This window comes from Peromyscus eremicus, chromosome 5, assembly GCF_949786415.1.
Source record: "Peromyscus eremicus chromosome 5, PerEre_H2_v1, whole genome shotgun sequence".
NCBI lineage: Eukaryota > Metazoa > Chordata > Mammalia > Rodentia > Cricetidae > Peromyscus > Peromyscus eremicus.
The window spans coordinates 48,210,129-48,225,675 of NC_081420.1; the positions used below are offsets into that span (position 1 = coordinate 48,210,129).

Here is a 15,547-nt window from a genome sequence, read left to right on the forward strand (position 1 = left end):
AGGCTTGCTTTCTGGGGTTAAAGGCATGAGTCACCATGCTTGGCTGTATCCTTGAACAGAAGGATTTCTGCCTCTGGAATGCTAGGATTAAAGGCGTGTGCTACCACTGCCTATCCTCTATGTTTAATATTGTGGCTGTCCTGTTCTCTGACCCCAGATAAGTTTATTAGTGTGCACAAAATTTTGGGGAACACAATACCACCACAGCAAAGCATGTAGGTGACATACTGCCCGAGCTCAGTGCTCCAGCTTCTAGCACACTCTTGGAATTTTCCTCTCTGAGAGTTGAGTGGGTCCTTTCACCCCCTACCCGTGTTAGAAAGTGCTCTTGTTTCATCCAGACCTTAATATTTGCCACTGCAGAGTAGGGTTCTCAACAACTATCTAAAAGGCGTCAGATCTTCTCAGTGTTGGCTGGGCAACATCACTAAGGGCTCCTGAATTGCTAGAGCCAGCCTCAAGATTCTGATTCAGCTGGTTTAGGGTACCATTACTATGAAACAAACAAGCAAAAGCCCCTCATAGCTGAGAACTCTGCCTGATTAACAGATCCTTCATCCTGTTCTGCTGAGCTTCACGTGGGTCTGAATTCTTGAAGGGTAACCGAGACTCACCAGCATGTGAGTTTTACAGTGCCAAACATGATGTACGATAGAGCCTGCTCCCCACAGAGGCCTCTCCCAGACCTTACTCTGAGGTCTATTTCTTTAGTTGATGGCCAGAATCTAGGGACTGTTCTTGGGCCAGAGACTAGGCCAGATGTCAGGAGAACAATTTGACAAGGGCCTGTAGAGAGGTCATAGGGTATTTGCTCTATTCCTGGAAGTGAATTCCTGTTGTGAGAGCATGTCTATGCTGTTTTAGGTAGGGAGCTACACCACACCCCACTCTATCCAGTGCCCAAGTTGGCTCAGATAGAAATTACCAGACTGTGCTTTCTTTCTTTCTTTCTTTCTTTCTTTCTTTCTTTCTTTCTTTCTTTCTTTCTTTCTTTCTTTCTTTCTTCCTTCCTTCCTTCCTTCCTTCCTTCCTTCCTTCCTTCCTTCCTTCCTTCCTTCCTTCCTTCCTTTCTTTCTTTTTCTTTTTTGAGATAGGTTTCTATCTTTTTATAGCCCTGACTGTCCTGGTACTTGCTTTGTAGACCAGGCTGGCCTTGAAGTCACAGAGATCCTCCTGCCTGTGCCTCCGGAGTGCTGGGATTAAAGGCATGTGCCACTGCTGCCTGGCTTCAGACTGTGCTTGCTTTTTTAAATTATATTTTTTAATGGCTATAATAGACATTTATTTAAAGCAAGGCATCTGCAGAGCAAATAATTCTTAAATTGTAATTCACGTTGAAACAACTTCATAAAAATATGCTCAGACTAGGCACATCCACAGATCTCAACTACAGATCATTTCTTTGCCCATTCTTATTTCTCTTTCCCAAATAACCTCTTTCAGATAGAGTTTAAGGTAGAATTTGTCCTCCTTATATTTTGTCCACTGTTCCTTAGGCAAGATCTGATGCCTCCTGGTCAGGTCCAGGGCTCTCAGTTTGAAACATTCTGTCATTATAAAGATCCGCAGGAAGCCTTCTTATGGCTTCTTTCACATCTTCAGTCTTGCATATTGTATCATCTCGCATGACCCCCAGTTTGTTGAATCCTGCAGCATTATAATACCATTTTCGAAAACATCCAGCCACTTGCTTGACACTGCACCAGCAGGTCTGCCCGTCGTTTTGATCTGAGAGTCAGACTGTACTTTCTTATTTTCCAATCAAATGAGGTCACTGAAGCTAGCTCCCTGAAGTTCAGAAAGTGTCTGGTCAGAACCAGTTCTTCAGTAGCCTTACTGCTCCTCTCCCAGAGTGGGATCTTCCCACCATGCAGGCTCCTTCGTATTTCAGTGAGATCAGTCATGTTTCAAGAACGTCTTTTTCCACATTGATTTAGAATTGACCTTCATAATTATTATGTATTCTTATGAAGTAATAGCCAGCACAGTAATGTAGCCTTACCTTTCCTGTATTATACACACTGTACTTCTTCCTACACATGCATACCTTTGTTGTAGAGCTTGCAAGTTAGGATCAGTGAAAAATTAGCTAACATTATACTATACTGTCTGTTTTTCTCAAAATACCTTCCTGTGCTTTTCACGGTTTTACTTCCAGAGAGTGCTTTATAGCTTCTGATTGGTGTATCCCTCTTGTCAGCATCACCAGTCCTGTGCTCAGCGCTGAGTAAAGGATCATGGGCCAGGTGTGGTGGTTCCGTTATCTCCATCACTTTAGGGGTGGAGGCAGGTGGGACTCTGAGGGTTCTAGGGTATCATAGCAAGTTTCAGGTCATCCAGGACTGCAGAACTGAGACCCTGTCTCAAATAAATGAAGAAAGGATCGTATGAGCATGTATTCAGTGAGTGGATGTTAGAAAGAAAGATGACTCATATCCCAGATGGGATGGAGCAGGACAGTTGAAGATGTGAAGTTTCTTTACACTTTTCAGAGTGGCATGAAATTTAAAAACTTAGGAACTGTTAATTTCTGGAGTCTTCCACTTAATATTTTCAGACTACAGATGACAGTGGGTAACTAATACCATGAAATAGGAAAATGTGGGTAAGAAAGAACTACTGTTTTTTTTTTTTTTTCTGCCCACCTCCAGAGCACATAGGATCAACAACATTCAGAAATTCTTAATGTAATTTGATGAGTATGCCATTTGGAGATTTGATCTAAAATGAGCTTCCTTGGCAAAGCTGAGAAACACTTTGTAAAAGTAGCATTCATTCAATGCCTCATTCATTCCTTCAACATCGTTTTGAGCACATATTCTGGCAGCCCCTGCTCTGGTCTCTGGGGATCAGTAAGACGGATGTTCTAGCTAGTGGAGATAATAATAGAGAATAAAACAACTGAGAATAATAATAAGGTATATGGAAAGAGAAACCTCAAGGAAAGGAGGAGGTGGGAAGGGTGGTGGTGTGCTGATTTGGAGGGAGTGATAAGGCAGACTCTGAAGGGACAGCCGACTCTGTACCTGTGAGCTGTGTATAGTTAGGCCTTGTGTGTTCTGGGCCGGCAGCAGTAGATGGAAATGGAAAGCCTCTGAGGTACCAAGAGCATGGCAGGTTTTAGGAACATCAGAGGAGCAGTGAGGAGTGAGGACAAATGGTGGGGCAGAGGTGGAGGAGAGGCCCTGGCTGAGTGCAATGGGCTGAGGAGCAGGGAGGGTGGACCTTGCCAGAATGTGTTTTGTGTTTTAGGATCCTGCCCAGAAGGATGATGATAATTTGTAGGTTTTTAAAAAAGACTTTATTTCATGTGTATGAATGTTGCCTGCATATATGTATGTATGTACACCATGTGAGAGCAGTGTCTACAGACCAAAAGAAAGAAGTCTGGTCTTCTGGAATTCAAGTGGTGAGCCTCCTTGACAGTGCTGGGGACCAAATTTGGGTCCTTAGGAGGAGTAGTAAGTGCTCTTGACTGTTAAGCCATCTTTCTAGCTTTTGTTTGTGTTTGGAGACAGGGTCTCATTATGTAGCCCTGGCTGTCCTGGAGCTCACTGTATAGACCAAGCTGGCTTTAAACTCAGAGATCCACTTGTCTCTGCTTTCCAGGTGCTGAAATGAAGGATGTAGGCCATTATGCCCAGCACTAATTTGTAGTTGCAGCTTGAGCATGTGGTACCAAGCATGTGTTCTAGTAGGTTTGTGTGGTAAATAAATGCATGTCCTTGAGTCTGCTTGAAGGAAGACCCAAGGAAGCTACAGCAGTGTTGTTTGTGTGAGAGGCACATTGCAGGCAGGTGAGGAGAAGTGGGGCACTTCGAGGAACTCTTCCCCGTTGTTAGCCCACAGTGACTTGACACTCATGCATGCAACTCAGGGTGGCCCCTACATGTCACAGTTTTGCCTCACCCTCTCCAGTGCTAGAATGACAGATGTGATGCTCAGCTGCTTATTTTTCATCTGTCTTTAGTGGAGTTTGATTTTTAAACATCTGTCTTTAGAAAGCCACTTTGTTAATATATCATTTATGAAATTTTTACATAAGGAATAAAATTGTTATGTTGAAGACAAAGTCTCTAACTGATTCTTTTCTGAGATAAGTTGATGAATGTTTAGAGGTTTGACATTTGGGTTTCGAAGAAATAGTCATTGAGATTTGAGTGGTTTTGATAAGTGACATATGCTGTTTCCATAGACAACAATTTGCTTTTCTATTGTAAATGACATTTCTGCTTGTTTCTCAGGCAACAGAAACAGATGTTAAAATCAGTGTGTGTACCCGAGCCTACCATCTACTTGTAGAAAAACTGGGCTTCAATCCAAATGACATCATCTTTGACCCCAACATTCTTACCATTGGTACTGGAATGGAAGAACATAACTTGTATGCTATCAATTTTATTCATGCAACAAGAGTCATTAAAGTAAGTCTGGATATTTGCTGTCTTTACCTAAGACACAGCTCAAATTTATCACCTTGGTTTAATGCGTGCTTAGAACTAACACATACTGATTTGCTGAGAATAGGAACAACGTTCCTGTCCTTAGTTTTCTAAAATGTAGGGACTTTTATTTTTTATAATGCTATTTTAATTATAGTGTATAACACACATGAGAATATATAAAACATACAGTCTGTAGTCTATAGTAGATAAGTAGTTATGAACCATATAGTAACTTTCACCTTTCTGAAGTGGAATGAGGCTACTGCCCCATCTCTCTTTTTCTGGGTATGCCTTATTCTCAATTTCATGAAGTAACTTTCATTCTGGTATCTATGGTTCTGAGACTTCATTATTGTTTTTGATAATAATTTTATTATATGCATGTTTAGTTTACATTTATATCCATTGATTTTTGTGCTTGCCAGTGTATGCTCTAAAATTTAGTTTTGACCTGAGTCAGTACTCAGGCTGCTTTTGTAGTCACCCGCGGACATGCCTTGTGTAGGCTTGACTCACGTCCTCAGGTGAGGATGACCTTGGAGACAGTCAGCGCTTACTCTCTAAACAGGTGTCTTGTGAGTCTGTTCAGTGCCCTTTTTTGTTTGTGATTTCCCTGTTTGAAAATGCCCTTCAGTCCTGGTGCTAGTGCTTTTTAGTGTTCACAAGTGCAGGACACCTATGGTGTGTCTAGTAGAGAAAATGCTTATTGAATAAGCATCATTCAGACATAAGTCACAGGGCTGCTGGCCATGAGTTTAGTCTTAATAATTAAGATGTGCACGCCAAATAAAGTGTCTTTAAATATTTATTCATTTTTATTTATATGTATGTACGTGTGCCTGGTTGGGTTTTTGTGTACTACATATATTCAAGTGCCCCCAAAACCAAAGAGTATTGGATTCCCTGACACTGGAGTTAGAGGTTGTTGTGAGCCAATGTGGGTACACGGCTGTCTGTTTACAAGAGCAATTTGCACTCTTAACCGCTCTGCTCTGTCATCTCCAGCCCATAGGATGTTTTTAACAGACGCACAAAACAAGGCTGTATGCTGATGAGGTGATGAACATAGGACCAGAGGCTGCCAGCTGCTATGTTACTTGTGAGGACAGAACTATTAGGGAATTACAAGAATTAGGTGTAAATTTATACATAGTGTAAATTAGCCTCTTTTTGAGCTTAATGTAATTCAATCATAAATTGCTTATGCTGTTTTCTCCCTATTTAGCTTCTTTTTTTTTGGACCTGGTCTGACCATGCAGCTTAGTCTGATTTAAACTTATCAGTCTCCTACCCAACCCTTCTCCAGTGCCACCAGGCCCACATCAGCCTCATTTTAAATTTCATTTGTATTGCTATAGCTATATCTGTTCATTTTTACTAGTGTATAATTATTTGCCTGAGTCACGACTAGCCATTTCACTGTTCCACAATTGTGAACATTCTTGTATTAGGTTGGTGCAAAATTAATTGCAGTTTCAGATGGTAAATTTTAAATCACAGCTAGGCTCAAACATACCTTCATTAATCAAAATAGGAACCATTATAACCAACTTGTTTTTACCAATGAGAAATAAATTTTTTAATTCTCCTAGCATAAAAAAAAAATCAGTGTTCTACAGGCTGATGGTTCAGCAGGTAAAGTCGTTTGGTATCAGTCAAGCTGATGGTCTGTGTTCAGTCCCTAGGTCCTACATAACAGGGAAGATGAGAACTGACTCCTGTAAGTTGTGTTCTGACCTCTTCACACACATTGGCTTGTTTATATACTACTCCAAATAAATAAATAAATGTAATAAACACTTTTTTAAAAGTCAGTGCTTCAGGATTGGAAAGAATTTTCTCTGTCCTGCTGATTGTGGAAATTTTTTTTTCTTCAAAAAGTTATCAAGATGTGTGAAGAAATGGTGGTCTGTTGGTGAGTGATCAGGTGAATATGGTGGATAAGGCAAAGACTTCTTAGCCCAGTTCTTGACTTTTGAAGCATTGGTTGTGTGATGTATAGTCAAATGATGCCATGGAGAAGAACTGGACCCTTTCTTTTGACCAGTACCAGCTACAGGCATGCATAGTATAAAATAAATATTTAAAAGAGCAAGTAATAAATCATTAACAAAAACCCCATAAAACAGGACTGCATTTTTTATTTTATTTTATTTTTTTAACCATAACCAAACTTACCAAGAATGTATTTCAACATTAAGGAACAAATTTCCACAATGAAACCTACCATTACTTTTGCACCAATCTAACCTGTTAGGCCCATATGCCTGAGTTAAGCACATATGCCTGAGTTTCTCTGTAGCTTAGGGGTGGAATGGCTAGACAACAGCAAGCTGTCTTCCTGACACGTAGGCCTGTTTTGAGAGTTACTGTTATGACTAATGCTTGATACTGTCATAGGCATCTCAGCTGGCTTTGCTCTTCTGTATTTTGTCAAGTTGATGATGAACTAGAGAGCTTGTTCATTTAAGTTACTGAAGACTTCCAGCTTTGAATGGGTCAGGAATGTATGCACATGCACATTTATAGATGCATGCACATAATCTTTTGCTTTCTGTCTTTTTTTTCCCCCCCTGGTTATTTATCCAGCAGACATTTCTTGTAACTCATTTTCATGCCTTACGATGGTCATTATAGAGATAGTCAGAGATAAAAATAGGATTTGGTATTTTTCCTACAAAGGCTAAAGTGTATTAGGAAAAGCTACTTATGAAGCAGTACTTAGAAGTGACACTGTAAAAGGCGATAGATATAAAAACTAAAAGAGGAACCAGAGTACTTGACACAGTTATGTGGCAAACTAGTAGTTCTTGGCCTAGTAATAAGCTCAGAGTTACTCTGGACATTTTTTTTTTTACTTCTCCTGTGTACAGAGCTTACAAGGTATGACTGATGGTGGCTTTTGACAAAATAAGAGAATCTTTTCATATTTTTACACTTTTCCAGGAAACATTACCAGGAGTCAGAATAAGTGGAGGTCTTTCTAACTTGTCCTTCTCCTTCCGAGGGATGGAAGCCATTCGAGAAGCAATGCATGGTGTTTTCCTTTACCATGCCATCAAGGTATGGTGAAGCCAACTTTAGCTTAGGTGCTGGGAAGATGGCTCTGTGGGTGAAGTGTTTGCTGTACAAGCCCGAGGACTTGAGTTGAAATTTCACAGCCTCTGTGAAACTTAGTGTAGTAGTAGCTCCTACTGGTGAATGAGAGATGGAGACAGAATCCTTGGAAGATTGTAGAACCAGCTAGCCTAGCATGTCCAGTGATGAACAAGAGACCCTGTCTGAAACAAAACGAAAGGCAAGAGCCAACACCCAGAGTTGTTCTCTGACTCCCATACATGTGCCATGGCATGTGTGTGTCCACACACATATATTACACTGTAAACATATGCAAGATTTTTCAAAGAATTGAAACAAAAATGATGGCACTGTACTTGGACATACATCAGGCTTACAGACAGAGTCCTGCAGGATAACTGGCCTCTTCTGTCTTTAAATGAAGCTTCAGTGGAACAGAGTGCCCTCATCCCTTCTCCTGTGTCTTGTCTAGGGCTGCTTTTACACTACAGCAGAGTTGAATAGTGACCAGCTATATTATAAAGTATTTTTCTCTGATCCCCGATTTAGGATGTCAGTACAAATTCTCATTTTCCTTTATATTGCCCTTAGTTTGGTATGGACATGGGCATAGTCAATGCTGGCAACCTTCCTGTGTATGATGATATCCAAAAGGACCTTCTTCAGCTCTGTGAAGACCTCATCTGGAACAGAGACTCTGAGGCTACTGAGAAACTCTTACGATACGCCCAGGTAAAGGAAAAAGTATCCAAAGGGTGGCTTTTCCTGCCTTAGAATTTATCACTCACTGGTAGCTACTGGACCTTTATTGTAGAATAGGAACAAATGTAGACTCGTGTCTCTGGATCATTAATCATCATCGTCATGGTTTTTTATAGTGCTTTAGAGAAGGTATTGCAGTTAGGTCGAGGAGGGAGAAATAGACCTTGTCTAGATTGCTTTAGTATTCTGAACTTAGACTTTTCTAAATTGATTTTTTTAAGAGACCTTTCTTTTTTTCTTTCTTTTTTTGTTTGCTGCAGATAGTTCACTCTGTATCATCTATACTTACTTTTTGGTCTTAATTTTAATTCAGACTCATGGCAAAGGAGGGAAGAAAGTCATCCAGACAGATGAGTGGAGGAATGCCTCCATTGAAGAGCGTCTTGAGTATGCTCTGGTGAAGGTGAGTACCAGAGCCTGTACAGGAAGCCTGGTGACTCATGGCACCCTGGTGCCATTGCTGACAGCAGGTGGAGGGGCGCTGCCCTAGACTTTTGACCATTGAATCCTAACCTGCAGGGGTCTGTTTCCCAGTGCCGTTTGACAGTGTCTAAAGATGTGTCCAGTTTTCATAGATGGGGTGGAAGATGCTCTGGAACTCAGTGGCTGCAGTGCACAGGATAGGCTCACATACACAGCAAGGACTTGCCCAGGCAATTAGTAGTTCTGAGTTTGAGAACCCTCTCTAAACCAGGTTCCTTTAGGTCAGTCAGCAGGACAGTAATGGCTCTTCCACAATAGATAGAATTTTAGGTAAGATATCAATTTCCACATTTGTGAGTCTGGAAAATTCCAGAGTGTTTTTAAAAAAGGCTCTAGAATTTAACTTTTAATTCTTAGACTTTCCAAGAGTCACATATTTCAGTTTTTGGACTATTCATTTGTAGCTTACAGTCCTTGAGGATCCTCGGCTTTAGAGGCTTGTCAGCAAAGGCCAGGCAGGTCAAGAGGAGAAAGTTCCATTTTTTTTTTTTTTTTTTTAAACTTCACCTGAGAGCCTTTCTAGTGTTCAATCCTGTTCTAGCCAAGTAGTGTTATATATAGTGAGAGAAGATACTGACTGGTTTATTTATTTATTTGAGACAGGATCTTACTGTATATCCCTGGCTGGCCTGGAACTCACCATGTAGATCAAGCTGGTCTTGAATTCACAGAGAATCTACTTGCTAGCGCCTCCTGAGTGCTAGGATCAAACGAATGCATCACCACACCTCGTTGAGCAGATAGATAATGATTTTATAGAGATGTTTATTTACTAGCATATAATCAGTTGCTGAGGATTGAACCCAGACCCTCACACATGATAAGCACCTACTTTACACTGAGCTACATTCTTGTCTTCACTAATACCTTTTTTTTTAGTTACTTCCTATTACTAGCTAGACATTGTAAATAAATGGCATCACAGTGATTGTCAAAATAAACACAGGGTTGGTATTGTTGTGATTTTGTGAGGACACAAACTTAATAAATACCTGCATTAGTGATGAGAAGCAGGACTCAAACTCTGTCGGACTGATTCTGGGATCCGTGCTCTTAAGCATCTCCCTGATTCATTCTTTGATTTTGACCTTAATACAATTCCTTGTTTGTTCCCTTCTCTCTCCTTTTTCTTTTTTTTCTTTTAAGGGCATTGAAAAGCACATTGTTGAAGATACTGAAGAAGCCAGGTTAAACCAGGAAAAATATCCCCGACCTCTGAATATAATTGAAGGGCCTCTAATGAATGGAATGAAAGTAGTTGGCGATCTTTTCGGAGCTGGAAAAATGTTTCTACCTCAGGTTGGCAAAACAGAGACATTTTAACAAATCTTTTTCTGTTTTTCAGTAAATAGTGAGTTTGAGTATTTTCTGAGTTTTCAGTATAGGTGAAGCTTGACAGTGTTATCTGATCACTCCTTCTCTGGGTGTATTTAGGAACCATCTCTTGCCAGTCCATCTTTAGAGTGTGTAGAGGTTAGAAAGCTTGCAGACATTCTTAGTACCATAATCTGCATGTTCTGAATTTCCATGCCACCTCTCACCTTTGTGCCTACCTATAATAAATGTAATGTTAATACTAACATTTGACTTGACAAGCCAGTAACCATCTTTAAGAATGCATATTTTGAAAATATATTACTCTTTTAAGTAGTGGGACTTAAAATGGTATGCTTTAAGTAAAAACAGAACTCTTTATTAAAGCAACTACTTAAAACTATCATTTAACAAATCCTTGCTGAGCATCTAGGTTAGGGGCTCTGAAGCATATAAAAAGCTAAAAGAGCCTCTTCTTTCATAAACCTTAATTTTAAGTGAGTTAAAATCCTGGGGATAGAATAATTGGTCATGTGTTATGTTGAGACATGGAACTTAAAAGACTACAGAATTCCGAGACACAGTGGAAGAACTTTAGGCAGGGGGGAAAAACCTACCAAGTGAAACAGAAATTATAACCTTTGGTTTGTGTTTGGTTTTCCTCTTGCTGTGCCTCATTTATTGGTGTTCACCACAAAGATCTAATTCCTCATCTTGCTCACTGTAGAAATCTGGGACCGTTGAATTATGTGTTCTTAATTGGTCCTGAAGCTTCACAGGTCAACAGTGGCAGTCATGTGATGGTTTGCTAATGATGCCTGACTCTACTTTCATCCAGGTTATAAAGTCAGCCCGTGTCATGAAGAAGGCTGTTGGACACCTTATCCCTTTCATGGAAAAAGAAAGAGAAGAAGCCAGAGTGCTTAATGGTTCGGTTGAAGAAGAGGCAAGTCATTTTGTCCAGGCCTGGAGCCTTTTCAGGAGCTGGCCTGGAAAACTGTTGTTTTTGTGGGGTTGGTAATCCTGTAAAGCTTCATAAAAGTTGGTGCCCTCTTTCCACCTTTACTGGGTGGACAACACTCTCCCCTTTCCAACTCTCAGCAATATATCTTGGCAGTTTCAAGGTTAAGGATGTGGTCTTTCGCTATAGGACTGTGTCTGTGACTGTTGACCCTCTTTCAGATGCTAGAACCTGTGAGCTTGGTTGAAATCCCTGGGCTGACCTGCTAGGCAGGCCTCTATTGAACTTCTGGGAGGCACAGAGCTCCAAGTAGAGACTGTTACTGGGTCCCCTACCTGCCTTTGAGGTGGTTCTGGTGTTTATTCCTCCGCCATCACCTGTGTGGCTCATGAGAATCAGATGGTCTTCCCTGGTGACCCCCCCACCCATGCTAAACTGCTTGCCTCATTTTGCAGGACCCTTACCAAGGCACCATTGTGCTGGCCACTGTTAAAGGTGATGTGCATGACATAGGCAAGAACATAGTTGGTGTGGTGCTGGGCTGCAATAATTTCCGGTAAGTTGAGACCTTACTCCATCCACTTCATGTTTAAAAAGGAATGTAAATCGTAAATGTTTTACTGAGTGAGAGGGATAGGGTGGTTATGGCCATGGAAAGGTGTTTGTTTGTCTACAGCTGTGAACACAGCTTTTTTTGTAGGTTCATAATTATGTATCTCTTAGGTATTTGTTAAGGGCGTAGAGAATAAGACATAATCCCTAGAGTCAGGCAGCCAGGAGGCTTCTTGAGAATCTGTATTGGACCTAGTCTCTAATAGTTGCTCATCAGGCTTGTCTTAGTTCGGGTTTCTATTGTTGCGATGAAACACTATGACCAAAAAGCAAGTTGGGGAGGAAAGAGTATTCAGCTTACACATCCACATTGCTGTTCGTCACCAAAGGATGTCAGGACAGGAACTCAAGCAGGACAGGAATCTGGAGGCAGGAGCTGATGCAGAGGCCATGGAAGGGAGCTGCTTACTGGCTTGCTTCACTTGGCTTGCTCAGCCTGCTTTCTTATAGCTTCCAGAACCAGCCCAGGGATAGCACCACCCACCATTGATTGGGCCCTCCCCCATTGATCACTAATTGAGAAAATGCCTTACAGCTGGATCTCATGGAGGCACTTCCTCAACTGAGGCTCCTTCCATTGAAGACTGTAGCTTGTGTCAAGTTGACACAAAACCAGCCAGTACAAGGCTTCTCATGGCCAGCATGTACCATTTTCCGCTCAGCAAACTGCCAGGTTTTAGACTAGGGTTCTTATGAGAGCTGGCTTTGTAGGAAGGCTGTGTCTTTACTAGTCTTGCCGTCCTGTGTTTCTTGGTGATTATACTAGTGTTCTCTAAGGAACAGAACTGATAGAATGAACTAATAGATGTTTATATATTAGTAAGGATTTATTAGAGAGGCTTACAGGCTGTGGTCCAGGTAGTTTCTGGTCCATCTGTTTCCTGACAGAAAGGCCAAGGATTCTTAGTTATTCGGTCAGAGACTAGATGTCTCAGCAGTCCCAGTCTGGTGCTGGAGTCCCAGAGAGGTCCTAGAGAGCTGCCCGTTTCAGTCCACTTTGGAATCCCACAGAAGTAGGCTTAACTACTTAGAGTGGGGGCAAGCAGACAGAAGGCAAAGCTTCATCTTCTGTGTCCTTTCATGTGGGCTGCCACTAAGAAAGTATGGTCCAGATTTAAGGTGAATCTTTTGACCTCAAAGATCTAGATTTAGGATGGATCTCCCCCTTCAAATAATCCAACCGAGAAAAATCCCTCACAAGTACACCAAACTGCTTGTGTTTTAGATACTTTCAAGTGTAGTCAAGTTGACAACCAAGATTAACTATCACAGTGATGGTGTAGCTTTTGGAGTGATATATTCAGGTAAAACCTCTTTTTGCTATTGCATAATGAATAAATATTCATAACAAAGTTATTTCCACATAAGCTAATGACTTACGTTAAGTTTATATTTTCCTCACTTGACAATATAGTTCAATGAAAAATCACTAATGCCTGTCCTGGTCCATGTCTGGCCAGCAGTCCTTTGGAGTCAGGGGCTGCTTTCCACTGTGCCTTTTCTGGGATGGAGAAGTCTGCTGGCACTATGGTTACGCCCTCTAGTGTTCTCTTTTCTGCTGTCAGCTAACAGTGAGCCCTCCCAGCCTCTCCCCTCAACACTTGACCCATCTCTATCTGGAACACTGATTAGACTCCATTCAGGAAGGCCCAGGCTGGTTGTGTCAGGAAGGCAGCTTTCCCATGGACAGTCTTTCTGCCTTTTTTTCTAGCCTGTCTTGAAGACAGCATTCTTTCCTAGCCTTGAAAATCAGGACTGCGGTTTCTACCACCTATTTTTTATTCATTAAAATGACAAGTCAGCCTTTGTTCTGTGATGTCACTTAGTTGCCAGAATTGTTTTGACCTGCATCAACTTAAACTGTAATGTATTCCAAATTTCCATGGAGAAATAAGTTAGAATATTCAGAAGTGTTTTTGATCAGATTATTCATTGCATGACAGTTGATTTTAGTTATATTGTCTCAGCTATGAAGAAGACAATTATGTACTTTCCCTATTTTACACTAGTTATATAAGAAAATCTGCTATCAACAGAAAACTTCTGTAAGTCAAGGGCAGCTGATGCTAATCCAGCCTCTCTCAGTACCTTACAGGATCATCAGTAATTTAGAGGCCTTTCACTTGTCATATTTTGATGGAAGGACTTTGAAAAATTTAGTTTTTTTTTTAAATAGAAATGGGCTGGGTGGTGTATGTCTTTAATCCCAGCACTCAAATACAGAGGTGGGTGGATCAACATAGTGAGTTCCAGGCCAGCCCAGGCAAGAAAGACAGAGAGCAAATGCTTCCTTCTAGGTCATTTTATGTGGGCTTCCATCAAAATATATGGCCCAGATTTAGGACTTAAAATGATGCAGATTTAGAGTGGGGGAAAGAAAACGGGGAAAAAGCAACAGCAGTAGGCCCTCAAGTAGAGGAGGGGGGAAAAAAAAAAAATCACCGCTGGGTGCTGGACTGGTAGGATGCTTCCATCTAGTGGTAGGATGTGTGAATTGCAGGGGCAGCTGTCAGGAAGAGACAGGCACCATCAGGTCCCTGCAAGAGGAGCTGCTGTTTAGTACAGTTGAGTTTTCTTTCATTTGTACCCCTCCCTTCTCCCTTCCTTCCTCTACCTCTCTGCTATTTTTAATTGACAAGGAATACATCTTCCTAAGTTACATATTTATAAAGTGTGACATGAAAACACATGACTACAATGTGTATTGAGCAAGCGTTTGTCTCCTGTGTCCTCACTAAGGCGCAGGCGTCCCTCTCCTCTCCCAGCTCTTCATAGTACGCAGCAGGTGTTGTGTCCAGTAGCGCCTGCACTGCTGTGGGACATGGGACTCATTTCTCCTGCTAAACTGTGGTAGTTAAGTCTGCTCTTCTGCTCTTTATCTTCCTCTCCTCGCCCCGTCTAGCCTCTGCTAATTACTTTTCAACTTTCTTATACTTTAAGGTCAACTTCTAAGTTTCTTCATGTGAGAGAGGTCGTATTTCTGTGTCTGGATTGTTTGACGTAACATAATGTCTATCAGCCCCATCTATTTTGCTGCAAATGACAGAATTCCATTTTTTTTTTTTTTTGGCCAAATAGTAGTTCATTCCATGTGTATATTACATTTTCTTTACCTGTTTATCCATTGGTGGAGGCTTAAGCCATCTTGACTATATATGAACAATTTTACTTTTCTTTGTGATTTCTTCTGAAGAGGAAAAGAGCTAGTTTTGTCTATTTTATAAATTCTATGAAACTTAAAATACTGTTGGACACCATTAGTAACTCATGTTTTGTAGCTTATATTTTTTTCTGAATTTAAATCCCAAGTACAGTGTGTACTTAAAACTCTTTTTAAAAATACTTTTTAAACAATATATGGGTGTATACCTGCTAGTGCTTGTGGAAATCAGGTAACAACTTGTTTGGGTGTTGATTTTTTTGTCTACCATGTGAGTTCCAGGAATCAAACTCAGGATGTCAGGTTTGGTGGCAAATACCTTTACCCACTGAGCCCTCTTACCAGCTCTTAGAGCTCTGTTTTAAACACCAAGGAAGAACATTGGAAAATTAACCATTTCCTCATCTTTTTTCCCCACCTCTCTTCCCCCTCCTCACTTTTCTTTCTCTTCACACGGGGTCTTACTGTGTAGTCCAGGGTGGCCTTGAACTTGAGTTCTTCCTATTTTAGCCCTCCAAGTGCTGGGGCTGAGATGTGTACCACCAGACATAAGTAAATTTTCATTTTTCCTTCTTTTTAGTCTTTTCTGTGGCAAGAAACAGTATTATACCTAGGGGAGACCCACAGACCTGGGGTGTACACCACTCAGAGTGAGCAAGGGATGGTAAAGGAAGTGGGTGAACGGGAGGAGACCAGAGTAGGGGTGAGAGGGAATGGCAGGGGTACACTAGT

General features: G+C 41.1%; 1 protein-coding gene and 1 pseudogene across 2 annotated transcripts in view; one reads left to right on the forward strand and one right to left on the reverse strand.

Moving 5' to 3' along the window:
• Positions 1–15,547, forward strand: part of Mtr (5-methyltetrahydrofolate-homocysteine methyltransferase) — an 82,512-nt gene that overhangs the window by 44,774 nt on the left and 22,191 nt on the right. For both annotated transcript variants that reach the window (XM_059263413.1, XM_059263412.1), the window contains exons 16-22: positions 4,245–4,424; positions 7,392–7,508; positions 8,115–8,255; positions 8,599–8,688; positions 9,915–10,067; positions 10,921–11,028; positions 11,499–11,599. In XM_059263413.1, coding sequence (XP_059119396.1) covers positions 4,245–4,424; positions 7,392–7,508; positions 8,115–8,255; positions 8,599–8,688; positions 9,915–10,067; positions 10,921–11,028; positions 11,499–11,599 — 890 coding nt within the window. The remainder of the gene's footprint in view (positions 1–4,244; positions 4,425–7,391; positions 7,509–8,114; positions 8,256–8,598; positions 8,689–9,914; positions 10,068–10,920; positions 11,029–11,498; positions 11,600–15,547) is intronic.
• LOC131910340 (cytochrome b-c1 complex subunit 7-like) lies at positions 1,395–2,270 on the reverse strand (annotated as a pseudogene).